Source organism: Falco cherrug, chromosome 8 (assembly GCF_023634085.1).
Source record: "Falco cherrug isolate bFalChe1 chromosome 8, bFalChe1.pri, whole genome shotgun sequence".
NCBI classification, from domain to species: domain Eukaryota; kingdom Metazoa; phylum Chordata; class Aves; order Falconiformes; family Falconidae; genus Falco; species Falco cherrug.
The window spans coordinates 56625635-56652774 of record NC_073704.1 but is presented as its reverse complement, the minus strand read 5'-3'; the positions used below and the strand labels follow the sequence as shown (position 1 = coordinate 56652774).

Sequence of the window (27140 nt, the reverse complement as noted above, 5' to 3'; positions counted from 1 at the left end):
GTACTGTTTGTGAAGACTTCATTCACCCTAAATCTGATATTTGCCAGCTTGGGATTCAGGGACTTGACAGAGTACTAGATAACACCTTTGAGATGCAGGCATGCTCAGCTCCTGCCTGGCGAGTCAGAATTCTGCCCGGTCTCTGCCAGCAGGTACAGAGAGCCCTGGAGATTGTGCTCAGAAGATGACCAGATGAAGATGAAATACAGTAATGTTAAAGGGGGAAAAAAACCAACCAAACAAACAAAACAGGGGAAAAGGCATTGTATCTCTACACTTCAGTCCTCTGACTCACCCCTGTTTACTGGCAGATGAATTACCGTGGAGGAGGTAAGGAGGTCTAAGAGCTGCTGCAGATTTTTCTTCTAATGACATCTGCATTTGCTGGCCATAGCTACTGGCCCTAACGAGATCAGCAGGATGAGTCACAGACCATCAGCTAGCCTCCAGCACCGTGTCCCCTGTGCCTCAGCGGGATGAGTTGGGAATGAACGCCTTCCGCAAAGAGCTTAGTTCCCCTTTACGGGTTTGGCTTATGGTTCGGATTTTCTTGAAGTTTTACACGTAGCTGTGACAGATCATGTGCAGTTGCTTGTGATAGGGACACACAATAAGGCTGATGCATTTTGGTGCGTGTGTAGCGAGAGGGCTGCATAGCCGCCACCTCCACTTTTCCCAGTGATGGGTGCCAGAGCTCAGTGCTGGCTGAGTGGCTTCTACGTCAACCTGCCACTCTGAATCTTAGAACAATATAATCTTGCACACTGCTCTCCCACCCACCCACCCCACCTCTCAGAGTCAGGTTATTTCAGAAGTAAACTTACGTGATTAGTTGGGCATTATCGTGTTTTCTGTGCACCCGCTCCTTGCTACTCCAGGCCAGAAAGGACTTCAGGGTGGAGTAAGGATTCTCAGTTACATCACATTTATTCCAATTGCTCCAGATCTCCAGCCCCACCAAGGCAATCCGGATATTCAGGGATCTGTAAAACTAAGATACAAGAATGAAAAGAGATGAAAAAATGAGCACCATTAATTTATTTTACTGTGTTTAAAATCCTGACTATAAAACTCTGCTAAATGCTACTACAGATACACCTGTCCAGAGAAAATGGTCCCTCTGGAAGTGCACTGCAACTTGGTGCTACAGCTCTGCAGAGTAATGTGCACCACCCACAAACCTAAACTCAGCCGAACTAGAGACACTGAACTTTCATTTTGAAATCAATAACAGAGATAATCTAGAGAAACAATGACTGGAGACTGACACCATGTCTATCTTTAGATATATCAAAATTCCTGAAAGGAGGAAGGAAATAATCTGCTGCCCACGTCAAGTACAAACAGAACAAGTCTGGCAGTGGGGTCAGGGGAGTGGTGGAAGGAGTTTAAGGGGAGAAGGGGAGTATGAAGGGAGAACTGAAAAGTAGTGAGGTTTACTTCAGCAGCGTTGCGTACCACTGCGAGGATGACCTCTGAAGGCTCCTTCCAGCCCTGCCTGCCAAGATTTCCACAATTTGAAGTGAATAACTTAGTCCCTTGTCCAAAAACGTTATTTAGGTGACACAGTTAATACAGATATGTATTAAAACACAGAGATGCTCATGCTAGCTCCAAGGTAAGGAACGAAGATTCTCCCACCCCATCCCTGATGTCCAACAACAGAATTGTTTGGCAGATGCTCTCCACTCCCCGAGTCACTGGGGAGCACTGCTGAAACATCATTTTCTCCCCCAAGACGACATTCCTCCTCTGTTGCAATTAATTCCCGTAATTCATGATTCGACCTTTGCTTTCCTCATTTCACACACACCTGATCTCACCTTATCTACGTAATTAGCAGCCTCCACTAATTTAAGTCTTGTTGCTTCGATGCTGAAGTGATTCTTCTGAAACTGAACAAAATGAACATGTCAGGCAGCACAGAGGCAGCTAGGAAGAGCTGAAATGAGTTAAAACAAGTCACACTACTCTGGGAATAAGAAGGTAACTATGAAGTGAAAAAACTAGGAAGCCCGAAAGCCTTCCTTCACTGTACATCTGAGTATAAGCTGACCCATACCTGTATATTCAGAATTCTTCCCTGGCATCCCACTGTAGCGGTGTTACTCAAGTGGTATTAGTAACACAGTGGAGCAACCCAAACTTACCAGACTCCCCCAGAGCCAGAGGTGACAAAGAACTAACAAATGTGCCAGGTAAAATAAATGGTAACATGACTTCATGTCTGAGGTCAAGGCTACTGTAGTGCTCATCCCATCTCACTCACCCAACAAATTTGCCTATTTGAAACCACCTGGCAATTAATGAGTTAATTTTCACAAACCATTTGATTCAAGGAATTGGAGTTGCAAAGCATTTCGATTTTTGTTTAACAGATGACAAAACCTGGGACATTTCTTCTAGCGAGGAAGACAGTAAGGGCAATTAACGACACTGTGAGGGCATCTACCCCAGCTTGTCTAATCAAACGGCGAACAACATATGGCAGTTCCTGGGTATAATGTGTTTTCTCATCGCTTCCCTGGTATCCTGCTGCCTAACAGAGACACCAAAATAGGTTCTGCCTCTTTAGTTTTGTTCAGAATGTTGTAAATTATGAATAGGACCAGCCTGACTCCTGTCTGTGCTGGAGATTAAATGATCAGCAAAACACTGCGCGGTTTCCACTGTCAGTAAGTACGTCTGGCATGCTGTCCAGGCTGGGGATGGGGGAGGGATTGCTGACTTCACTTCCAACCCTATTCCTATGATCTGGAGCCTTAAAAATGTGTATTTATGTATGTGCTACCAGCTCAGAGCAGAGGCTATCACAGTTATCTTCTCTAGAGATTAAGTGTACTGCAGAGTCAGATGGATGTTGTTCCTGGAGACCCACGAGTCACCCTAGGCTGAAGGCAGTCTCTCCCACCAAGAGATAGGGCCGACCACTGGTGCTTAGGAGGCCAGAGCTGACCTCCAACCCTAGTCCTTCATGCAGATCACAACCTGCATCTCTCCCCTGGCCAACGGTGGCTGACAGTGGTGGCAGGGGGGGTCACGGCTGCTAGGACAAAAATGACCAAGACACAGCTCTCCCTGGTGGGGGTAAGACCATTGGGATGGCAAGAGGAAAGCTGCTGAGTTCCAGCTGCCCCCAGGAGACGCTGCAGGTGGGAACCTCACTCTGGGCCCAGGGCTCAGTTGGTATAAACATAAGCTCATTTCTTACCTCTGCATAATCTGCCACGAGCAGAAGCTCCACGTACTTTGTAGCCTGCAGAGCCTCCCGTTTCACCTGTAGCGGCAGCAACACAGATTTACTTTCCCAAGATCCCCCAAGAAAGTCCTTGCAAAATATATGTACAGCTCACCCAGTTCGTTTTCCACTGGCCATTCACCCCACCCCATCACACACAGGGACCTCCAGATGTGACTGACTCAGCTACAGCGGGTGCCCACGCGCCTGTCCTCAGCCCACCCACTCGTTCACGTATCAGGTGCACAGACCTGTGCAGGAGCAGCTACAGCCCAGATTCCTCGTGCTGCACAGTGGTTCCCAACACTCATTTATTTCCCTGCTGGAGCCACTATTTGGCAACCAGCTTGCTACAAAACCTCTTAAATATTGTCCTTCATTTAACTTTCTGAGCTATGCTCCTGGAGAACAGCAGGCTCTTCAGGGTTGGAACAGGTGGGAAATTTGGAGCATCATGCATGGACCCCATTTGAGCCCTGCTCACCCTCTGGCGGGGTGGTTTCATCCCAGCTGTGAAGTCCCTGAGCCAGTCTTCAGCTGCAGCCCCAGTGCCCTGGTAGGCACAGGCTCCTCTCTGCAACCTCAGATCATCCAACCTGTAAATCAAGTGCTGGTTTGGGCTGTCGGGAGCCGGCTCTAAGATATAGCTGGAATTGCTGCTCAGTACAATAAGTCCTCTGTTGAAATGGGAAATAATAAGAAGGAAAGTTAATTACTATCACAGCTACCAGAGACAAATCCTCCTGCTGCTGCTGAGTTCCCGCCTGACCCTGGCAAGGCACTTATCCTTACCAGGCCATTTAGTTCATTAATAAAAAGGATGGGAGTATTTTGAGTTCAGAGGGGGGAATCCCTGAGCTTGCATATATTAAAATCTATTCAGAGGGCCTCAGACATTCAATTAAGGGGCTATCGGAGCATGTGCTGCAACAGTGCTAACCTGAGAAGTCTGTTAAAGTACAGCTTTCTCTTTAGGGGCAGTGGAAGCTTTTCAACCTGTTAAAGACAAATTTATTCAACTGAACTGACCTAGAAAACACGAAGACTTTGTTTCTCAAGAGAAAAATACAAAACGGAGTGCTCTTTAAAACTTGCACATAGCCGTATGGTTCTGGTTTTCTCAATGCATGTGTTACAGCCAGGTTCTGGTTTTCTCAATGAACATGTTACAGCCAGGAGAGCTGGAAATCTGTGTTTGATGCCCACTGGAAGATGTGTGGCTCGATGGGCAGCACATCTCCCTGTGAAGGCTCAGAGTGAAAACACCCACACGTGCTCAGCTCCCATGCAATAAGAAAATTAAATCGAGGACTTGCCAGCACATGCTGACAGCTCAGGGGTGCAGGAACCCTACTGCATGTGCATACCAAGACACCTTGGTCTCCTCTGAAGCTGGAAGGCAGAGCCTAGGGAAACGCAGGCTGGCAGAGCAAGGCACACCACCTTTAACTACTTTTGCTTTTGGATTATTTCCTGCAAGCCACAGGTGGCTGCACCGTCTTGTTTATCTCACTAGGCTCTTTGGCCGGTGCTATATTCACTTAAGATGTCTCAGGTTTGCTTTGGCATGGGCTGTTTCCTGGCTGGAGCTGGTCCCATCAGCACAGCTTCCAATCAGTGCTCTGGAGCAGATGACCACTAACATCAATAAAGGCCATGTGGTGTTTTGGACCACAAACTCTGAGCTGGTGTAAATGAATGCAGCAACTTGGGTCACCACGATCCATTTCATTTACTCCTGCTGAGGATACAGACCGTCTTTTCCTGCCAAAGGCTCCATTACTACCAAAGCGAAGGTTTGAAATGCAGAACACACACAAGCGCCGCACCACCCAGAAAGCAGAAAGTGGGGCTGACAACCCAGGAGGAAGTTCAGACTTGAAGACTTTGCCCCAAAATGCACACAGAAACTTGCTAGTTGCGAGTGACTGGGAGAAGGAGCTGGGTCCTGCATTAGAGTATTGGGCTGGGCTGTGGCCAGTGTCCCTGTCTCTGTAACAGATGCAGCCCTGCGTCACTGACACGAGAGCCTTTTGCTCCAGTGGACTCCTGAATTAAATTCCCTTATTGCACAAGTCCACATTGCCAGCACAAAGGGGGAAGGGGGCTAGGGGCTGGCTAGAAGGCCACGGTTACTAATGACACCCAAATGTCTGCATTTCCCCTGCCACGCTCCCTTTTACACCCAGCTCTCTCAGCCGGCTGGCATTTAAGATCAGGTCTGTCTGAGCAGAAAAAATACAGCAACCAGGCTGCTGGGGAGCAGGGCTGGCGTGGCAGCACACTGCAGAGCTGAGCAGAGCATCCTGCAGCCCCGGCACCACCAGGCACTTACCGCAGCCCTCGGCACGTGCTGAGCATGACACTGGAGCGCTCCCAGCCCCTCACCACCCCGTGGTAAAAGCAGTGGTCCTGGAAGGCAGAAGGGAGCAGGGTTGGCAATGCCATTTCAGGATGGCCACGCGCTATATTTAGGCATTACTGAGTCCCTTGTGAGTACTGCCGATACTCCAGTAATTGTTCTCTTTCCACTGCATTTGGTAGTTGATGATTGTAACTGAATCTCTTAAGTCTGCATCGAAATTTAGCCTTTGAGCTGCCACGCGTGGTCCCTGCAAGCGCATCAAACGGCTCCTTGTTGCCAGTAAAGACTGAGAGCTTGGAATCCCCAAGGAAGCAACTCGGATGGCTGCAGCATTAGGGCCGATGCAAAGCTTTCTGCCTGTAACAGAAGCTGCCCACCGATGGCAGCTGGCCCTGGGTCGGGCCCCAAAGGACGTGCCTTCAGCCCTAGAGAGGGTGACACCATGGGCAGTGGGCAAGTCCCTCTTCTGGGGGCTCCTGGCAAGACAAAGGCAGCCTCTGGCAGGGACAAGGAGGCTTTGGGGCAGAAACGCCAACGTATTCATCACATCGCTTCCCCTCACCCTGGGGCAGCATTAGTAAAGATGATCTCATGGGATTTTTATCTTTTATTTTTGCATTGCAACCAATGCACATCTTTGTGCTGGTGCAGCGGAGAGTCAGCCAAGGACTGCGTGAGATTGGTAATTTATGGGATTTTTACTGAACAGGAGCCAGCTTACACGGGCTGGTTCTCCCGAAAGCTGGGAACGTCCCCAGCACGGAGCACCCAGTGGCAAACAAAAAGTAAGAGGATGAGCAGCAGGAGGAATAAACAATTCCCCAGCACCCAGAGAGAGGGAATCAATGCTGGCAGCTGACCTTGGCTCTCATAATGGAGCTCAGGTGAAACAGTGAGATGTTTTTACCATTTTGGGGGGATGGAGACACCTCCTCACTGGAACATCCCAGGTCAGAAAGCTGGACTGACCTCAAAGAAAGGCTCTGGAGAAAGAAACTCACCTGCTTCTCTGGACCCCCTGCCTGGTCTCCCCTGCATGCTGCAGGAGGGAAAGCGGTCTGCACTCACCGTGTGGGTCAGAGAGATGCTCTGGGTTTGTCCAGTCTGGCTGTAATGAGTCTCAGTGTAGCTTGGCGCAAACAGGTTTCTGTAGACATGGCAGAAAGGGTGGGAAAAAAAAAGAAAAAAAAATACTTTCTTTAAACCTGGGTTTCTGCTTCTTAGGTGTGCTAGAAAATCATCTAGATTTTCAGCTCTTTCTGAAGTCACTATAAACATCCCTGTTGCTGTGAACCACCACTGTGGACCTGGGGCAGTCGCTATTTGCTGCCTGTAGTGCAAACCCAACTGCAACACACTGAGAGGGCAGGTGGGAGGCAGGTACGTGGGACACCGGCTGTGCCGTGCCGCTGCACCGTGTTGCGGCAGGACGGGCACTGCAGGCTGTGGGTGCTCCCTGCGCAGAGCACGCTGTAATGGCAGTGGGTCAGAAGGTGGAAGGATAGCTGACCTTCCCACAGCCATCTATCTGCTGCCCTGGCAGGAGGCGAGCGCTTCTCATGGAGCACATGCACTTCTGAAAGGGTGCAGCCAGCCATCTTCCTAAGTGCTCTTCCAAGCACTTTTAATTTAATTTCAAGCACTGTAAAATTGAAACAATAAAGGAGAGCCTGTCCCTGACTTCAATTAGGCGCCAAGATCCAGTTCCAACAGCTGCAAGTGAACAACTCAATTTTTATGTGAGGACTTTAAAAAAACAAAACAAAACAGAAACCCAACATCGTCATTGTCCCTTTAATGGGTACAAGTTTGTGTGCAGTTTCCTTTACCACTGCCAAGTTATGCCCCAGATATACTGGGATGAGATTCAAAGCAGCAAGCCCAGCGTAGCAAGCACACCACAGGCCAGTTCAGGACACATCTGGGCACTGGTGTGAGTTCTCAGCTCAGACCCAGACTCTCTCCAATGCCCAAATCTGAGTACAATTATAAACCAATCTGCATCTGCACTGCAACTTCTGCCCAGAAGCCAATTCACATCTTTGTCCTAGGAAAATGCTGATTCCTCAGTTTGCATTTGTTCATGTCATATGCTTAAGTGTCATGTCTCACTTAAATAGACAATATTGTCCCTGTCTTCAGCCCAGGATCAGACCAAAAGTCTATAAAAGGAGCTCCTATGCACTAAATAGTAAGCATTTTGAATTTGTTCCAGAGGAAACAGCCTTCCCCTTCTTTTTAAACATCTGTATTCACTAAACAGTGATGTAAAAAAGTACAGCAAGTCAAAATGTGGGCCAAACCAAGAAGGTCATATCCTGTGTCCAACTCAGCAGCCATAAAATGTAGGTTTAAAACAGTTCTTTTAAGTAGCAGTTTCACTTCTGAAAATTTGCAGAAGGCTCACAGAACATGCCCCATCTAGGAAACACCCTTCTGCAGCAACCCTGCGGTGCAGTCAGGCCACCGAAGTGCCACGAGGATGCCATGTGCATCCTGGGCAGAGCGATGCCTGCGACACTACAGCTGCGGTTCAGTCCTCCCGCATCCCTGTTCAATGCATTTCACGCACCAGATTTTTGAACTATGACCTTCAAGAAAGCAAGAAAGAAAAGGTTTTCTTCTTTTCTTTGCTTCAGTTCTTTGGGCTGGATGAAGAAAGCTGTATTGAAAGCAAAACCAGATATTTTTCCATCTGTCTTGGTTTTTGCTATGTGGCAGGCAGGTCTAATCTACCTTGAAAGCTTCTCTGTTTAAACAAGAGATTGGGTGCTTGTGACATCTAATTAAATTAGGCCAGAAGAACAGGAAACACAACCTTTTATCAGAGTATTTGCAAGGTGTTCCCCCATCCAGCATCTAAAGGCTCAGACACTCATCAAAGTACCGATGGCTTTGTGTCAGACAAAACTGTGCGCCACTGTTTTATTTCATAGCATTTGATGTCGGCAATACAACACCCTTTATCTCTACTTTCAAAGTTCACTGTAGTTCAGGAAAGCTCATTTTGTTTCTTTCTGATGTGTTAATTCTCATCTCTAGATCCTGTCAGCGATCAGAAGGCGAGATTGCTGTGTTCAGCTATCTCCAATCTGTAAACTTAAGATAAGCACAGAAGCACCATCCCACAGAAAATAATTCTGTTCATCTCCCTGACTGCAGTAGCTTGCTCAGCATGAGGCTGCGAGAAACAAATGTTTAATCAACAGATTGCATTAACTCACAGGAAATTGCCTTGAGCAATGTGCTCTGGCAGGTATCTGCTCTGTGTAAGACTCATCTCGAGAGCAGACAGCAAACCAGTGTACATCTGCCCAGCGCTACTAAAGCCAGAATCAGACACCGGCCTGTGGATTTCCAGTAGCTGAGGCTTGCACAGCCTGTTTGTTTCACTCCCAAACAAGCACGCTTATGTTTTCTTCTTGCTCCTTTATTCTTGGAAAGCATTCACTATGAATAGCTGTTTTATCTCTCTTCCAGCATTCACCATGAAACTCCTCAGTGCTTTGACTCCTGCCCACCCCAGTGCCGAGCCAGGCCACGCTGAGCACCACAGCCCAGCACACCAGGTTTCAGGGCACAGGATGATGCCACACAACACACAGTGCATGCACATCTCTTCCTGCCTGCAGACTCAGGCTCTAGCCCCTTCTACAGCGGATTAAGGAGCTGAGAGGTCTGCTTGACTTTTTAGGGATGCTTAAGCAGCTGCATGCATCACCCGGCTGAGCAGTGCCATATAACAATTTCCAAGCCTCTCTCCACCAGCTGACTCCTATCCTACATCGCAAGCTCCCTATGAAAAATCCAGCTTCTTATTCTGATCTCAGAAGAGTTCTGTTTTGAAGACCCTTCCCTGCCTTAACAAGGGGAGCCCTGGGGCTCTTGCAGCACTGCTGAGGGCAGTCACAGTGCATTGCACAGTGCGCGGTGGGGAGGGCAGTGAGGAAAGAGGAAAAAACAACAGGACATCTTGCAACACCCCTGGGGTGCTATCTCACTTTGGGCCTGTGAACATTTGTTCCCAGCCCAACTCACTTCCTCAGCTAGCATCGAGCTTTCCACCAAACTGTAACTAAATAGGAAAGAAAGCTTCTTTCCATCTCAGGATGCACCAAAGTTACCAGCCAGCCCTGTCCCTCTTCTCCACATGTACCTGTTATTGGATAAACAGGAGAGATTAATGAGACACACATACCCCAAAACCTTATCTGCCATCATTTCAGGACAGCATCACTGCCAGGCCAAGGAGCTGATTCCAGGGGAGTCAGTCCTGCAAAGCACTGATGGACATGCTTCATCGTTTCCAGAAGAGCACAGAGCTTACCTCCTTGCTGGAGAAGGAAAGCCTGGGAAAAACAGCCTAATTTGACCCTTTCTTCTCTGTTACATTCTATGTCTCGGTGACTAACTCTCCAGCAGCTCAAGATGAAGCTGCAAAAGCTTGGATGCAAAATAACATCATTTAAAGGCTTCTGAGATCCAGTCAGGCAGCTGGCAGATTGCTAGCACACATCATCTTCCTAAAAGGCAGCATGGAGTCCCTCATTAGAGTAGTTATCAGCATGAAGAATTGATGAAGTCAGAGGAAAAGCTGGTTTTGGATGGAAGCACTCCCCTTTGCTAAACCTCGATCACAGCTGCAGCCACGTGGGGCTGTCTGAGGCCAGGGCATGCTCCGCAAGAGACTCAGGATGTTCTAGAGAAGCCCTCACACCTTTCCAACAGCGACCAGCTTTCGGCAACATCAGTTGCTCCCCAAGATCTGGCTCGGCATCCAGCTGAGGGTGGAATAGCCTGCTCTTGGCAGGGTTTGTTCCCCAGCAAGCCTTGGGAGCCAGGTTAAATAGAAGCGAGGAAGCCTAACAAAGAGTGGCTCGGTGCCATAATGTACAGATGGCTTGAGGCTGTTTCTGCTGATGACCGACGCGGAGTGATCTTGGTCCCGCTCCAGCCTGTCAATGATATCGTTGTCTGAAACAAACCCCGCTCCACACGCCGCCGTGCCGCTCGCGGGGCATCCCTCTGCTCGCCGCACAGAGACGCCGTGCCAGGGAGGTCACCTACTGCGCATGCCAGCCGATGGCATTCGGCAGGAGAGGCAGGATGAGGGTGTGGGGCCAAACACAGCTTTCTCAGCCGGCAGCTGCCCCTGCGGCACTTGGAGATGATGCAAAGCACAGCCTCCAGCTCACCCGGCTGCTGCAGAGGGGCAGAGAAGCAGCAGGGGGCTGGGGGGCTCCCCCCATGCACACCCAAACACTCCCAAACACAGAAGGAAAACTGGGGCCTTTCTCACACGACCATGTTCACTCAAGGGAGTGCACATTTCCCAGCCACTCTGGGGAACCTCGCGCCTCTTTTCCTGATAAACAGGAGCAGCTTTCTCTTGCCTGTGAAACACCATTTGTTAGCACAAGCCCAAGGGGGGCTCAGAGCCTCCCACCCCAAGGGACCACCGTGATCATGCTCAGTGCCACCAGCTGGAGGGAGGTCACCCACAGGCACCAAGAGGGCCCCGGCAGCACACTGGTGCTCTTGCTAATTGGAGCAAGAGGGAATTTTTTTTATAATTTGGTCCCATTAGCAACTTTGTTTGGGTTCATTTTACAGAGGGGCTAAGTCCACATGGACAGCTGCCAATTTAAAAACACCCATGAGTAGCTAGGAGACAGACACATTTTTTATTTCCTCCCAAAAAAACTAACGCCAGACGGTCCATGAAGCTCTCGTGAGAAACATGAACTCCTAATTTTTCAGTCAAGGGACCAACAAAAGTGAAGCCTGCAATCTTTTACATCTCTTTCCCTGTCCCTTTCCTCAAATCATAATAAATCTGTCCAGCCAGGCTGCCAGCATCTGGGGGTGGAGGGAATTGATTCTCCCAAGAAAGTTTAGACATAAGATTTCCATCTACAGTCTGTGGTCCCACTCAATTGCCTCTCAACAGGATCCAAGTAGGGTAAGAAGGGGAATTTGGCCCCTTACCTCCCAGTCACTTAAATGTTCCCTAAAGTCAGAATTTATTATCAAAGCCTGATGCGACCCCATCTTGACCACCACCAGCACATGACCCATGACAACACAAGCGGCCATGCCTGCTTTCTGTATCCACCACTAGTGGGAAATTGGAGATTTCACCTCTCTGGAATCCTCCAGCCAAAACCTGGCACTTCATAAAATTAAAGAAATCCAAACATATTTTTTTTTTTTCTTGGTGAGTTTCATCCAGACAAAGCCTGGAGCTCTTCAGCTCCCTTCCTCAAGAGCCTTTGCTGATGTATCTGAGAACATGTTTGTTGTGTGAAAAGCAGCAGTCTGGAAGGGAAAAGCAGCTTCCCAGCTATTGAGGTGGAACTAAGCTAGCTATTTGTAAGGCCTGGGAAAACACCACAGCCGAAAGGTTCTCCATCCCCTTCTGCCATCCACATCATCTGCAACATTCACTGCGTAAATCACGTTAGAGGACCCAAGTCAAATTTGTCACATAGCCCGTTGGCTTACCAATGGGACCCATAAAACTTGCCTGGAGAGGAAAAAGGAAATAAAATAAATGGAAAACTGGTTGATAAGAGTCAGTGTGCAAAAGATGTCAAGGGCTCCATTTCCTTGTCTCTTCCTCTTTGCCCTGCACAGAGATGTCCCTGAGTATCCCAAGGGAATCAGGAGGCTGAAAAGCAACTATGGCTTTCCAGGTCCCAACCTTGTTTTTCTGATAACTCCAAGAGACAGCAGAGCAGGATAAACTCAGTTTCCCTCCTTTACTTAACCCTTAACCCCCTCCCCATGCAGGAAGCCCATTAGACACCGATGATATGAAGCCCATCGGTGGAATAATCTCATATATCCTTCCTGCTCAGAGGCGGGCAGCAACCTCCCCTCTTCCTCGCTCATTTGATAGAAAAGGCCCTGGAAAAGAGCAAAAGCAGGAAACAATGAAATACAAGTGACATCCAGCTCTCTTATCGCACTGCTGAGAGCAGCGAGCCGGGCGGGAGTGCTTGTCGCCTTCCCAGGTGGGGTCAGAAGAGACTGGAAACGATACCGCGCCCCATCAGATCTGCCTGCCTATAAATAGCTGTCTGGGTTGCTCCCGAGGTCAGGCCAGGTGAGCTTTGGATTTCCTTTGCAGTGTCCTCGGTTGTTGCACATCTTCCCTGGGGCTCTGCCATCAAGTGCCCTGCGCCATCACAGCGGCTGCGGGCAGGCAGCAGCCAAAACACACAGCAAAAACGTGCAGCTGTGCCCCACGCTGCCCATGGGATTCACCCACAGGCAGGGACATCCCCTGGAGAAGCCTCCACTACCCCTTGCAGCTGAGGGGTCCTCTCCCCATGACGGATACAAAGAGGAAAAGAAGAGGGAGGAAAGTCTTGATACTCCTCCTGCACTCAGGTGAGAAGACAAATTCCACACAGGTTTTTGCTGTGCAAATATGAGCTGTCCTCTTCACCAGAAAGAACAGGCTCACACCAGGCAGCACTGCCACACACAGTCAGAGCATCTCAGCATCCCCTCCCCGCTTGGCTGAAAGCTGCTTTTTATTAACAAATGCAAATGCCTTTTAAAAAAAGTCACTTTTCATCCAAGGTTTGCAACTCAGATTCTTCCGTTCCTAAGCCCCAGCCAAATTTAAAGCTGCTTTATAGGCATCTCTCCATATATTTGTTGTTTGTGCAGCTTTGAGCTTTCCAATCCTGCAGCTGCAGGACATGGTTTTGAGTCATTTAAAACAAGCCCCAGTTGTTTGGGGGATATACTTTTGTCATTATTCAGAAACGTTAACCAGTGTTGTGACCTCTGCTTGGAATTACAGTGGGGTTCTGCCTTCTTATCAAACTCCTGAGCAGTAAATAATGCAATATTACGTTGACTGCTAATGCAATAATTGTATTCGTAGATATATGAAGCCCAAACTCAGATGCGTGGCAACCTTATTACAAAATACAGAGTTACACAGCTCTGAGGAAAGATACGCAATCATTTCTGTGTTTCACCTCTGGGGATGAACACAATGTCCTGCTCATATAGAATATGAAATCACAGGCTTGGCATGAACATTTCCTCCACGTACTGAAAACGGCACATTTCTTCCAGAGCTAGTGCATCCGTACCAAAGCTGTACACATTATGCCTCTTTCACCACCCCCACCTCTTTCAAAGCAAGCTCATACTCTCATCAGTTTTTCCTCTCCATAAGGAGAGCGGTGAACATGTTAACAAGGCTGCCTAATCCACCGAGAACATCACAACCATTTCACTAGCTTGGTATACCTACTTTCTAGTTTTGGGAACCACAGAGTAAACCATATCCCAACCAGACCTGGATTGTACCAATCATTCCATGCTTTCTTTGAGCGGTGCGAGTCTGGGATGTGGATATGAGAATAAAACAGGAGCTAGGCAGATGCCTTCACACGCCTGTGCTGAGCCTGGGGACATGGGGAGCAAAGCACCAACCTCAGCAGCAAAGCTGGTTTCCAGAGTCTCCTCTAAGCTGGATCTGTTAAATGACCCAGAACTCCAGGGCTTATTTTAATTCAAAAAGCCCCAAGTACCTTCCCTAAAGTTGCAGTTCTGTTCTACCCACTTGCATGTGAACATGAAACCAGAAGCATCCAGGTGTCAAACAGCTTTGAAGGGACACTTCCCACTTAAGGATTTCACCTCTCCCTTGTCTGGGTGCCCAACAAACCCTTCAGAGGAGTCACTGATGCTGCAACTACTCAGCACCCAAACCTCAGGCTCCCCGATAAGATAAGCGGTAGCAGTGGTGAGCTCCTGGGTGCTGTGGAGCAACACCAGGCTGGGAGCCTGAGGAGCCAGGCTGGACACTGCCTCGCTGCATGCTTTGACAAGTTGAAGCAATTTGCCTCCACTTCGAAGTGCTCTATGGATGCTGGTAATTACAACATCCACAGGGCTCCCAGGGACTTTGTGTTTTTGTTTGCTTCATCGTTTCTCTTTTGAGTGTCTCTAATTCTGCACCTTCACAAGTGTGTGAGAAGTGGTGGCTCTCCAGAACCACTCATCTAATTAAGTTCAGAGTTGCATTTTGGGATTATACCATCACCGTTTCCGAACAAGGACTTGAGGCCTGGCAAAACTCCCATGGGAAGCACTGCTATCTATGAATCACTTGCATTTTCCACAGAAAATAAAACTAAAAAACTTCAAGCCCCTTGCTGTATTTCATCAGTCCCAGTGAGGCAATTCATCCTGCAGTGGAAGTGTGTGCCCACACACTTCAGCCTGTGTATATACATCTCAACAAATGAAAATGCATTTCAGGAAATAAACACAATAGAAACCTTCTATTATTACAATTCTGTTTACTAACACCAGCAATGAGTTTGTCTGCACTGGAAGTAGCACGGCACCGCTCCCGCGAGGCACCTGGAGGTTACATCACCATGCTCAGAGCACAAGTGGATTAATTCAGCAAGAATCCTTGCTCTTGCCAGCTTCTATTGTGCCAGAAATAAATTCACCTTTGCATAGCGACTGCAGAATATGCAAGACCTGACAGTCCTTCCACCAGGAAGGAGACCCCCCCCAGCAGCATTAGCAGCAATGCTGCTTCCAGGTTCAGCTCAGACTGGCACCGCTGACCGCTCTCACCAGCAACAGCTGTTTTTCCTGCATTAGACAGGACTGAGTTAGCAGTGCTTATTGTGCCTGGCCTCTTCTACCACTTCTCTATTTTCCCAGATGCCAAACCACACAGAATTTATAGCTGTTCTATACAGGTGCATGCCTGCCTGAGAAACGTGTCCAGCTTTTGCAGCACTGGAACTCCAGCAGCGTATGTGGCCCATAATAGAAAACACCTCGTAGGCTGCACTCGCCTTTCGTCAGCCATCAGATTTCTCTCTTTACAGCAGACAATGCCAAGAAAAGTCTGGTTTTCCTCCAAAACACCCTGAATATCATTTAGGTTTATGTACTGACATCAGAACTAATAAGATCTTCTGACATTTCACTCTTTAGGAAGGAAAGCTGAGCCCCCAAGCTCCGTGGTTGGGATATCCATACAATAAATTTAAAAATATAACCAGGGGTTTTATTCCAAGGTTATTATCCCTACTGATTCTAGTAGACAAATATTTGGTTGTGTTTCCATAGATAAATCTTCAGACCCATTTAAAAATAAAACAGCAACAGTGCAATTGGACTGCTTAGCTTCTTGCAGCCAGATTTCCAGCTGTTGTTCCACCACTGGAAACTAATGTTTCACAGGGCAGAAAGCCTCTGCAGCAGCCTCCAGACCAGAATCCTTCTACCTACCTCAATCTCCTGCAGCTTCAGCTGAATTCAATATACATCATACGCTATGATACCACACAGCATTGCTGTATCATGCCTGAGAGGAGGTTGCATTTCAGTTAATGCAAAAGCATTTTTTCAGTCTGCTTTAGCATGAAGGGCACTAATGGAATTGAAACTGTCAGATCATTTCTCCTTGGAAACGGAGCAGGACCTCTTCGGATCACAGCAAATGAAGGCCTCATTAGAGTCAGTATGACTCTTAGAGCATCAAGCCATTCAGTAAATAGTGCACTTCATATCAGCAACATTTTCTAGTTAATGTAATAAGAATTACGATGCAAAAATAAGTTTACACACTGAGGGCCAGGTCACCATCTGCTTTTTGCTGACAAAGCTCTGTTGCAGTCAGCACTGCTTGGCTGATTAACATCAGTGGGGACTCAGACCTGGAATAACCTTGAAATCCAGAAAAGGACTTCCTCATCCTGTCTTTATCAAAACCCTGAAGTCAGTGGAGGCTTTCCTGTTGACTTCACTCTAATCCTTATTCATTTTTTCAGTGAGACCCAATGCAAGACACAAGCACGCTTACCCATTTTTCTCCAGTTCCAAGATGAGCTCCTGGCCTTCTGCCTTTACCTTAACTTCAGCTCTGTATGGATACTGCATGCAAAAGAGAGAGCGCCTGTTACTTGTACATCAGAATTATGGACACACTCAGCAACAAAAATTGTTCCCCTGGAAATTGCAGATGACGTTAAAACCACTCCTCACCTTCTTCCTATCTTCAGACCTGAATTTCTGGGGGAAGGGATGGGTCCCAGCTCCAGGCAGGCTGCTGCATCCCCACAGCACAGCCACGCAGAGCTGGGAAGCAGCCAGGGACGCTGGTCGGATCCCATACCTGAGCTCATGACCCTGGTGTATCGGGAGGAATAGTGGGCTCAGATGAGGCAACAAGTCCTAGTGCTGGGGGGCTTGGTGGTGCAGCTGAGTAGGAGGGGTGTGCTGCACCCTCTTCTCCTGTACACTGTGTTCAGGACCACATGACACAACATCCCGACTTGCCCCAGAGGTTTACAAGTCAAATATATGAGTTAACCAAAGCTTCCTTTGTCATCACAGCAGAAAGACATTTTTAGGAGCCTGTTTCAGGACAAGAGGAATCATGCCTCTTCAAGAGATGTTCACGTAGCTCCGTTACTTGCACGAAATGCCAATAAAAGGCATGCAGCAGGGTCCCTTAGACGTCTTTAGGCTCTAGCCTTTGTTCAGACAGTATTTCACAGCTGCTTTTGTATTAGTCCCAGGCTGCCAAGGGACTGGAAACCATGACAGCAGCTTTCTAGCATGTTCAAGCACACAGGCACAGCCCTGGTTTGCAACGTGCCTACAGCTCCGAATGAGGACCCAGGACAGCCGGCTCCCCAAGACCCACTGGTGTTAACAGAAAGGACCCTCATTTCTTAGTGCAACAGCAAACACATACACTGAAACAGACACTGAAAAAATAATAATAAATCAAGAGGCCGAAAGTATAGAATATGCTTTCTAGAGGACCAAATAGAAGGGCCTCTGAAGGTCTCCAGTTTCAGTCCCCTCAAAGCAGAACCACTAGCTAAGCCATGGATTTCTGAGTCTGAGCACTTTCTCATAAAGCAAATGAATGAATGAACTCCCCAGAAGAGAAATAACCCATTTGATAAAAGCAGACTTCTCTATTCAGCTGAAAGAAAAAAAAAAATCATAAGAACTTGTGAGATTATTAACCCACTGTAATTCCTAATTCAGCGTTGGAGGGGATTTTGCAGAACAGATAATTGAAAGCAAAATAAAGCAAGGCTGACTGCATGGGATGTTCTGATGAAAGACCTCAGCCCATAGATACGCTCACTCGCCACTTCATCAATTCCAAGCTCAGTTACAAACTTCTCCTTTCATCAGCTCCCTGCTCATATTCTGGGTTTTGTTCATCTTCCCTTCAGTTTCCAGGACATTGTGTACCAGGCCCATGCAGATGATGCAAAACAAGTTGATACATTGACTATATACAACAGCTGATTCCAAGGGGCTGAGTTCAGCTTACCGAGTCACAGGTGCTCAGTACGTCTCAGTATAGGTCTGCTGTTTTGCTAACTGATACGTAAGCAACAGAGGTTGTCTTGTCCCTAACTGGGGGGCTCTGACAGTCTCCATCATCATAAACTCTTCACAAAGTTTGTGCAAACATCATTATTACTAGTAATGTACTCCCTTCTCGTTCAATAATCCCACTGCTTCAGAGCCCGCCAGTTGCTGTGTAGCTGAGATATCCCCAGCTGTACACAAGCTTTGTTAACACAGGTTTTAGAGCCAACAGGAACTTGCCTGAAACAAACTAAGTACGACCCGTGAGACCCAGCAAATTTGTGCAAGGGAAAATGCTGTCCAGATGTATTTGGGTCACTATCAATAACAGAGAGAATGAAAACTTCCAACCAGCACTGCAAGAACATTTTAAAAAGAGAATTAAGATCAGGAGAGAGTCATAGTAGTGCTTTTTTTTTTTTAACATGGCACAATTAAAGGCTATATCAAGTCTCATCATAAGGAGAAGACATAAACCCCAAAATAACACCACTTATGGGGAGACGCCATGATTTTTCTCTAGTATAGTATAACGCTGCAGCTTCCTTTTTCTGGTTCACAACGTAAATAACACCATCTGGATTTTCCTCTTTCATTTGACTAGGCAACTGATAACTTCTTGATTGTGGCAATGCAGAGGCTGGGAAGTTGAGCTGCGGTTTGTGGTTGAGGCTGAAGCCCAGCACCTCGGCGGGCCTCAGCATGGCTGCAGGGTGCCACACCGCTCCAGCCCCCACTTTACGGGAAGCAGGGGCGCGATCTGTCTCCACGCGTGTGGCATCTAAGCCACAGTGAGACCTGAGGTGCTGGGTGGCTTTCCTCAGTCAAGCACCCTCACAGCTGTGACTCACCTTCTCCTAAAGCGGATGCCTCTACCTGGCTGCTCCCCAAGCACCACTGAGAGCATCGTCTGCCCCCCCCCCCCCCCCCTTTCGTTGGCACAGGGCGCAGGTGGTCCCGATGTAGGTTTTAAGGCATGGCAGAGGGCCAGCGCTTCCCAGCCGCTGGAACGATGGGGGCCAGGCACCGGAGCACCCCCCAGGCCAGATCAGCCCCCCGGGCTCGCCCCCGTGCTGCAGGTGGGCTCTCTGGCTCTTGGCACAGGGCTCAGCGCAAGCAGCAATCGCAGCCCCCCGGGAGGGTCGCGCAAACAGCACACACAGCGCTGGGCGCCACCTACCTTCTCGCTGCTGGGGGTCCCCAGGGCTGCCCAGCGCGGCACCACCACCTCGGGCTGCGGCTCCGCGCCGGCCCCGGCACCTGCGGGGACACAAGAGGGGCTGCTCAGGAACCCGACCCCATCCGCACCCCGAGGGGTTAAACACCCCAAAGCCAGGGCGGGAGGGGAGAGCTCCGCGCGGCTTGTAGAAGAAGCAGGAGGGTGGTCGTCCCCCCAAACCACCACCCCCCCCGGGGAGCTCATGCCGCCGGATCCCCGCACTCACGGGGCGGCGGCGGCAGCAGCAGCAGCAGCTGCGAGAGGGCGATGCCGCAGAGCAGCCCCCGGCCCCGCATGGCTCCGGGCAGGAGACGGCGCGCCGCCGCCGCCGCCCCGCGTATAAAACCTCCGGCGCGGCTTTCCCCTCCCACCACCGGCCCGCAATCCGCCCCTGCAGCCCCCTGCCCGGGGGGGGGGGATAGGGGGGTGTCTCCTCTTCTTCCTTCTCTTCTTCCTCCACGCCCCCCCCCCCCCCCACACACACCCCACAGCACCGCGGGGATGCGCCCCGGATGCGACAGCGGCTGTGCCCGGCGGGGCGGGGTGCGGGGCTGCGCTGTGCCCGGGGCAGGGGGCAGCCCGGGCACACCCCGGGGCTCCCGCTGCAGTGTCTTTCCCCTTCCCAGCTCTTTTCCCAGCACAGAAATCCATTGTGCTTCCCTCCAAAGCTGGCAAAGAGGGGAAACGTGGTGGCAGGAAGCTGCTACATCATTGCCAAGCGGCTCCTGTAGGAGCTGTGCCATCGCTTTAGTTGCTTATTTATGTATGTTATATCTATGTGTAATCCTAACCAGTCGAACCATTCACAGCCGAACCTGTGGTTCCAGAGGCATCCTAAATCCCTCTGCACCTGGGAAATGCATTGTCCCTGGACAGCTGAAGGGCTATAGGATAGATCTTTATGTGCCCATGTAAAAGGGTAGAGGCAAAAAGATGTTCGCTGCCTCTCTCCCCTTAAGGCAGATGGAGGGGCTGGGCCTGGGGAAGGGCTTGGCAACGTCCACAGCTCATATTCCCTGTACTGCCCTTCAGGGATATATCCGCTTACTCCCATGCTGCTCCCAAAGGAGCATCCCTGTCTTTTCCTGCATCCTTCAGGGCTGAGCCACGGGTTGACATCCACACGTCGTCTCTTTGCTGGTCCTCTGTCCTTCAGGGAGATGAGCACCCAGAGGACTGCCAGCCACAGTGCCTCGCTGCTGGGGCAGCTCTGGTGGGGGGCAGGGTGGCACCAGAATAGGAGAGTCCAAGTCAGTGGGGCCATGCTGACTTGGTTACCGGCCGTGAACCCCTGAGCTCCATGGTGCTGTAGATGCTCCTCGCACACACTGAGCCCGTGAAAAGCAGCTGCCTTCTCATATGCCCCTGCTGTGACTCCTGCCCAGCTCAACTGCAGCTGCATGAGCAAGGCTGTGAGGGTGGACTGATGTGGTTTTATGGGGTCAGCTCAGAGCGGCAGGCAAAGGCATTACCTCCTTGTCACACTCTTCAGACAGCCATCAATCTGCATTATCCATGCAACCCTTCCCATCCATCTCTATAAAGCACCTGTGTAGGTGAACCACCAGGAAACCAACTGAAGAAATGAGGAGAATTTGCACCTGGCTATGTTTCAGAGTGTATTGGTAAATCAGGCTGATAGGAAAGAAATACTCCATTTAGAATAAAGGTTCGCTAGATAATAATAACAATGACTTTGTCTCTTGTCCAGATGTTTATTTATGCTACTGAAACCACTGAGCTCTCTTTTACTGAAGGGCTTTGCTGACTCCTGCCACAGTTGCCCAAAGGAAATGTGACTGTTTCTGTTTGCAGATACCGTTTTGGCTTATGACTTTCATCCGCATCCCCCTTCTCCCCCAGCACCTCATATGCTGAACCTTTGTGATTTGTGAGGGCCACTTTGTCCCTGATATCACCCTGGCAGAGGAAAGCTAGGGCATCCTGGGGACACCTGGGGGGAACCATCAGGGTGAGCAGGCTATAAATGACAAATCAGCTGGCCTGCGACAGGTCACAAATTTTCAATGCACAACTGTTATTTCCCAGATCAAAAATCCAGGGACCAGACTTCAGCTCTTTTCTAATCATATGGAGTATCTTGAAGGGAAACCTTGTTTTTCTTTGTGAACTCCCCCATTTATTTATAGCTGCCTGTAATATAGAAGAAAACAATGGCACTGTTGTTGGTGCCCTTATTATAAATAAGTAAAAATGCATGCCAAATGTAGACACAAATTTAGCAATTCTGCTTTCATCCCTGCATAAAATTTTTGCCTGCCCAAAGGGAAAAAAAATACTTTGATGAAGAACATGTATATTTGCAGTGAAAGACTGTCACAAATCTTCTCAGTGCAACAAATCTCCACAGGAACTGCTCCATATATTTCTCTAAAAGAAGATCAGGTCCAAAAAAAAAAGGATAAAATGGAAAAAAAGGAGCCTTATTTTAAGATTGGTAAAATACTTAGGCCAACAACTATCTACTTGTGATTGTTGTTAGCACTCAAGTACCATACAAATATATGCAATATTTGCATGTGTTACATAGTGGCATTTTTATCTTTGGATCTTGGTAATATGAGAATTGATCTCTTAATTTATAATCACTAGAAACTCCCTCCATAAAAATATAATCACAGACTGTGCAGTTGTTATATATAGTTTAATCTATATTTATATATGATATATCGCTCACATTACTGAGATGTTGTTGCATGGAAAGATTCAGGATATTCTAGCCTTATTCACAGTGCTCAGATGTGCAACGCCACGTGCCTCTGGCACAGGATGAGTCAGATCCTGCCTGTACCCACGTGTTCAAAAACCTCTTACCAAAGTCAGTGGGACATTTGCCTGATTCACAGAGCCAGGTCAGGCTTTCAGATAACTGGGAATTACACAGATTCATTTCCTCAAGGATCCCAACTGCCTGATTAAATGTACCAGCTGGGAATTTGGAGGTCTGTGCTCTGTTCCCTTACCTGTTGCATCCTCTGCGGCCAGGGGACGGTCATACCTGCCAGCAGCAGCCTCCATGCAGCACCCACAGCAAGGGCTGGTGCACGCAGTTGTTCAGTAGGCTTGAAAATGAGTGTTTCAGTTTCCCCAGGGGGAAGCTGGTGAGAGTGCTTTTGCAGTGGGGTTTTTCTGCACTTACTTGACAGTTTGCAAAATGATTTAACACTATTGTTGTTAGCTGGAAAGCAAAAGACGATGATTCTCCCATTATGTTCGCAGTAAATTAGGAGTTAACCACCTGGAAGGAACTAGAAAGACCTACAGAGGGGAATGCCTGTTCAAGAAACACACTTCTGCAGAGAATGACTTGGACATGAATCAGACTAAAAGCTCAGTAATATTTTATTGGAACTCTCTTTTTAGAAATAGGACAGCTTATTGAATGAGCTGCTCTGAAAAGACTCCTGCTGACACTGGAGAAAACGTTACCAAGAATCAAAGTTTTAGCAGGAGGAGGTAGAAGACTTTATCCTGCCGAACCTCTGCATTACAGACACTGATGAAAAATTTTGTATCTTTGGCTGACTTGAGTGGAATGTGAAATCTTCCACTTTTCAGATCATTTTTCTCCTTCAGATCACTTGAAATGATCAAAAGAGGAAGGCTGTGAAGGGAACTGGCGATTCAACAGCAAACTTCTTCATTTTGAGTCTTAACCATTGAGAACAGCTTTGGGATGACCCAGAATATTCTGTTCAGCTTTGGTTTTCCACCACCCGTGTAGGACAGCGGGAATACTTGGAAGAGCCCTAGAGCAGCTGTCCTGCCAAAGAGGGAGAAACACTGTAAGATGATCAGGTACTAGACAAGGGCTTGTCCTGATGTGCTGTTAGGGAAATAATATCAAGCACTCCCTACGCTTTTTTTAAAGGGTGGGTCACTGCTGCTACTTTTGCTTCATTCCTACAGACAAGTGAACTTAAGGGTAGAATACCCCAGCTTGATGTATCGATGGTGCCTATTCCTTCTCCCAGGGCCATGCTTTGTTCACTATTTGTAACATCCTCTGTTTTTCAAATTCTTTCTTATTTTTCATTATAGATACTTACATATTTTGTCTAAATTTCAAGTGAAATAACAGACTGAGCTCCTATTAACCAGGTATCTGTGAGCCAGTTGACTACAATCCCCCTCTTTGAGACTACCTAATAACACTTTCCTTTAGATAAGTCTCACCTTATCTCCCGACTGTGACTGCGTTATCAACATCAAACAACACTTACAGGGACATTGGATCAATACTTAAACGCATACAAACACTAACAATCCAATTATCAATATGCTTAACAACCTTTTTATCCATGTGATTAAATCCTAGAGGTATCAACCTTTTGAGTTTCATGTAAAAATCTTAGTTTATTTCCAAATTTAATTCAAATCAGTAGAAATGCATCCACTTTGATCCACATACACACAACCAGTAGTTGGTACAGTACACAGTCCCCCTTGTGAAGCTAAAAGCATATCTAAAGCCATTCAATTTTGAATTGCAATCAATGTCAGCTAATGGTCTAACTGCCTGTTGTAAAGCCACCGTAGCACAAGCAGTTTCATTCCCACTTTTTTCTATGATTGCAGATACTTACAATAGATTTTTCTAATTCAATTACTCCTAGCCACAGAAGGAACCACCAAGCAAAAGAGTGGAAAGTTATACATCTCTCAGTGGATTATGGCCTCTTTTACATCTCTGGAAATAGGTTCTCAACCAGGCTTTAGAATGTGATTTTCACATTACTGTAATGCTCAGAACTAGTGCTCCTAATGTACATATTCCTGCCCAATTCTTTGGTAAAATTTTTCTAGCCTTTTTCCCGACAAAGCCAATACCAGCCTTTTCCTTCAGGAACAGGCCAGGAATTTTGAAAATCCCCTCCCCAATTAGCTTGAAGTGGACATTCTGGTCCCATGGACTTAAAAGACTGTCCTGGTTCCCTTTATGTGTTGGTAACATCAAGTAAAAGAGGACCGTTACCCCTTGTAGTTCATTCATTTCTAATTCTAAAAAGTCTGTATACTTGTGAAGATATAATAACATTGTTATTATTACTAATAATACAAAATACAATAAATTTTTCTCCCTGTACACAATCCAAATAAACCACTGATCTCCAATTAGTTCAGGTACAGTTCATTAACTCCGTATTAATTTCAAAGATCCAGTCTCTCTTGACTTCCACTCTTCTAGAGGGGCACTCTTCACTGGAGTATAGTGAATCCAAGAGTTTATTCCTTTTACCTTGACTGTGTGGATGTGATTATTAATACCAAATATAGTCCTTTCCAGCGTTCTTTCAGAGGTTCATCATTCCAGGTTCTGATACAAACCAGATCTCCTGGCTGGGAGGTATGTACTGGGGCGTCCAGAGGTACAGGTGCTCTTTTGTTCAGGTACCACAGCATACCTTGCTTTCCACTGCCCGTTGTCCATAAACTGCTTCCATCAGTGAAGAATTCCCCGTCTGGATTCTCTAAGGGTCTATCTTTCAGATCCAGTTGGCTGGAATACACCTGTTATATGACATGTAGACAGTCATGTTCCAGTTCATCATTTTCATTAACGGGAAATAGGGTGGCAGGATCCAGGATGGAAGTCACTTTCAAAGTGACATCACCTTGTTCAATCAAGGATGCCTGATACCAAATCAATCTGTTCGGGGACAACCAGCAATGGCCCTTCTGCTCCAGTACCGCCAGAACAAGCATGAGGCACAAAAACAATAATAGGTTGTCCCAAAGTCAATTTTCAAACTTCTGTAATTAATAAGACCGTTGCCACCACTGCTCTGAGGCGTGCTGGCCATCCCTTGCTCACTTCAACTAATCACTTAGGGAAGTATGCCACGGCCTTTTCCAGTCTCCAGGGACTGAAGTTAACAACTCCTAAGGCCACATGTTGTTCTTCATACACATGTAAAGTGCAAAGCTTACCCAGGTCTGGCAATGCCAGAGCAGGGGCCCTCATAAGTTCCAATTTTGTAGCGTCAAAGCTTTTACAACACTCAGGGGTCCATTCAAGAATTTCTTCAGGCCCTTTGGCAGCAGCATCTGAGGGCTTAGCAAATAAACTGAAGTTTGGTATCCACAGGCGACACCACCCGGCCATTCCTAAAAATCCTCTGAATTCTTTGATTTTGGAGGGGCTATGCAGCATATTGCCTCTTTTCATTCTGTTCCTAATGTTCCCTTGCCCTAAGAAATCTCAAAACCCAGTTATTCTACAGTCAGCTGAGAAATTTGTGCTTTTTCCCATGATACCAGTACCCAGCAAGTGCTTAGACATTCAGTAAGCTGATGGTGGCTGCCTGACATTCCTGTTTTGTCACGGCTCCCAGTAGGCTATCATCTACATATTGAGCAAGGTAATCAAAGAATTTTTGCCTTGCCAATCTTTGCCCAATCCATTACCAAACAAAGCAGGGCTGTCATTGAATGCCTGGGGTAACACCGTCCAGTAGAGTTGAACTTTTTGTCCCATTGTTGGGTTTTCCCATCCAAACATAAAAAGTTTTTAACTCTCCTCCAGGGGTATGTAAAAGAAGGCATCTTTGAAATCTAATACTGAAAAACAGACATTGTTTTTAGATAAAGATGATAATGAGGTATAGGGGTTCGGAACCACAGGATGTACATCAACTGATGCTGATGTACATTTGATTAATTTCTCTCAAATATTACACCAATACGTAATCTTGAGTCTGGGATTTCTTAACTGGTAAGATTGGGGCATTATATTCAGATTGACACTCCTTCAATAGTCCACATTGAATAAAATAATTTATTAGTGGTTCTAAACCCATCTGAGCTTCTAACTTAATAGGATATCGCTGTTTTTCTTACTGGTTGTCCTCTGAGTTTTAATTCAACCTTCGCTGGTACTGCATTCTTTGCTCTTCTAGGTTCTGTTGGTTGCCCATACAGTGGGTATTACAGCATCCAAAGTTTTCTCTGGGATGTTTACATCTCCCCATTGTTTCTTCATTAATAACCAAATCTGAGCCTTCCAAGCTGTTTCCTTTGGCAGGTATAGCTGTAATCTCTTATCAGAGAGTTATTTGTGCTCTTAATTTACACAGCAGATCTTGCCCTGAGAGGGCTAAGGGATATTCTGGCATGTAGAGGAATTTGCAAGTTAAGAGTTTTACTTCAAATTTTACATTCCATTGGTTTTAAAAATCATTTCAAATCTCGCTTCCCTGTGACCCCCCATGAGTGGCACACAGCTGTTACTTGAAGGACCCTTACAACCAGTCACGACTGAATATGTCGCTCCTGTATCCACCAAGGAATCAACAGTTTTGTTCCCCAGCTGAACTGGAATCAGATCAGCTTCAGGGGTCATCCCTTCTTGGGGAATTGTTCTTCTTTTTGGGCACTCATTTTTCCAGTGTCCCTCTCCTTTACTTACAATAGGCACATTGATTCAGCCCTACGGAATTTTCTAAAACCAGTTCAGAATTCCAGCCCTGGCCTCCGTCTCTACTTTGGATATTTCCTCAATAATACCCTCACCTCTTCCCTTGCCTCTCACAGAATTCCCAGCAATTATGGCCGCTAACAAATTAGCCTTCATTTTATGATCTTTTAGTCTTTCTTTCTTCTCTACTTCATCTCGATTATTATATACTTCATAGGTTGTTTTTATCAATTGAAAGATTGTCATTCCTCCTACCCCTCCTATTTTCTGTATCTTTTTTCTTGTATCTGAAGTTGATAAGCTGATTGTTCAATAAAAAAACATATTAAACATTCTCCTATTAGTTTCATCTTCATGTTCTAAATCAGTCCTTTTTCTAGCTGCTTCACACCACCTCTTGTAAAATGCTGAGGGATTCTCATCATTTCCTTGTCTAACTTCACGTAACTTCGACACTTTCTTTGATTTCGGGACCCCATGTTGT

At 47.2% G+C, this 27140-nt stretch overlaps 1 protein-coding gene across 1 annotated transcript in view; it reads right to left on the bottom strand.

Annotated features, from left to right (window-relative positions):
- The window catches only part of ADAM19 (ADAM metallopeptidase domain 19), a 34515-nt gene extending 14954 nt beyond the window's left edge, over nt 1-19561 (bottom strand). The window contains exons 1-9 of the mRNA XM_055717588.1: nt 19445-19561; nt 19180-19259; nt 16465-16535; nt 6672-6750; nt 5574-5650; nt 3723-3915; nt 3212-3277; nt 1824-1895; nt 825-991 (exon numbers count right to left, since the gene is read on the bottom strand). Of these exons, the coding sequence (XP_055573563.1) occupies nt 825-991; nt 1824-1895; nt 3212-3277; nt 3723-3915; nt 5574-5650; nt 6672-6750; nt 16465-16535; nt 19180-19259; nt 19445-19514 (875 nt within the window). The 5' untranslated portion in view covers nt 19515-19561. The remainder of the gene's footprint in view (nt 1-824; nt 992-1823; nt 1896-3211; nt 3278-3722; nt 3916-5573; nt 5651-6671; nt 6751-16464; nt 16536-19179; nt 19260-19444) is intronic.
- Nucleotides 19562-27140: the final 7579 nt, after the last annotated feature.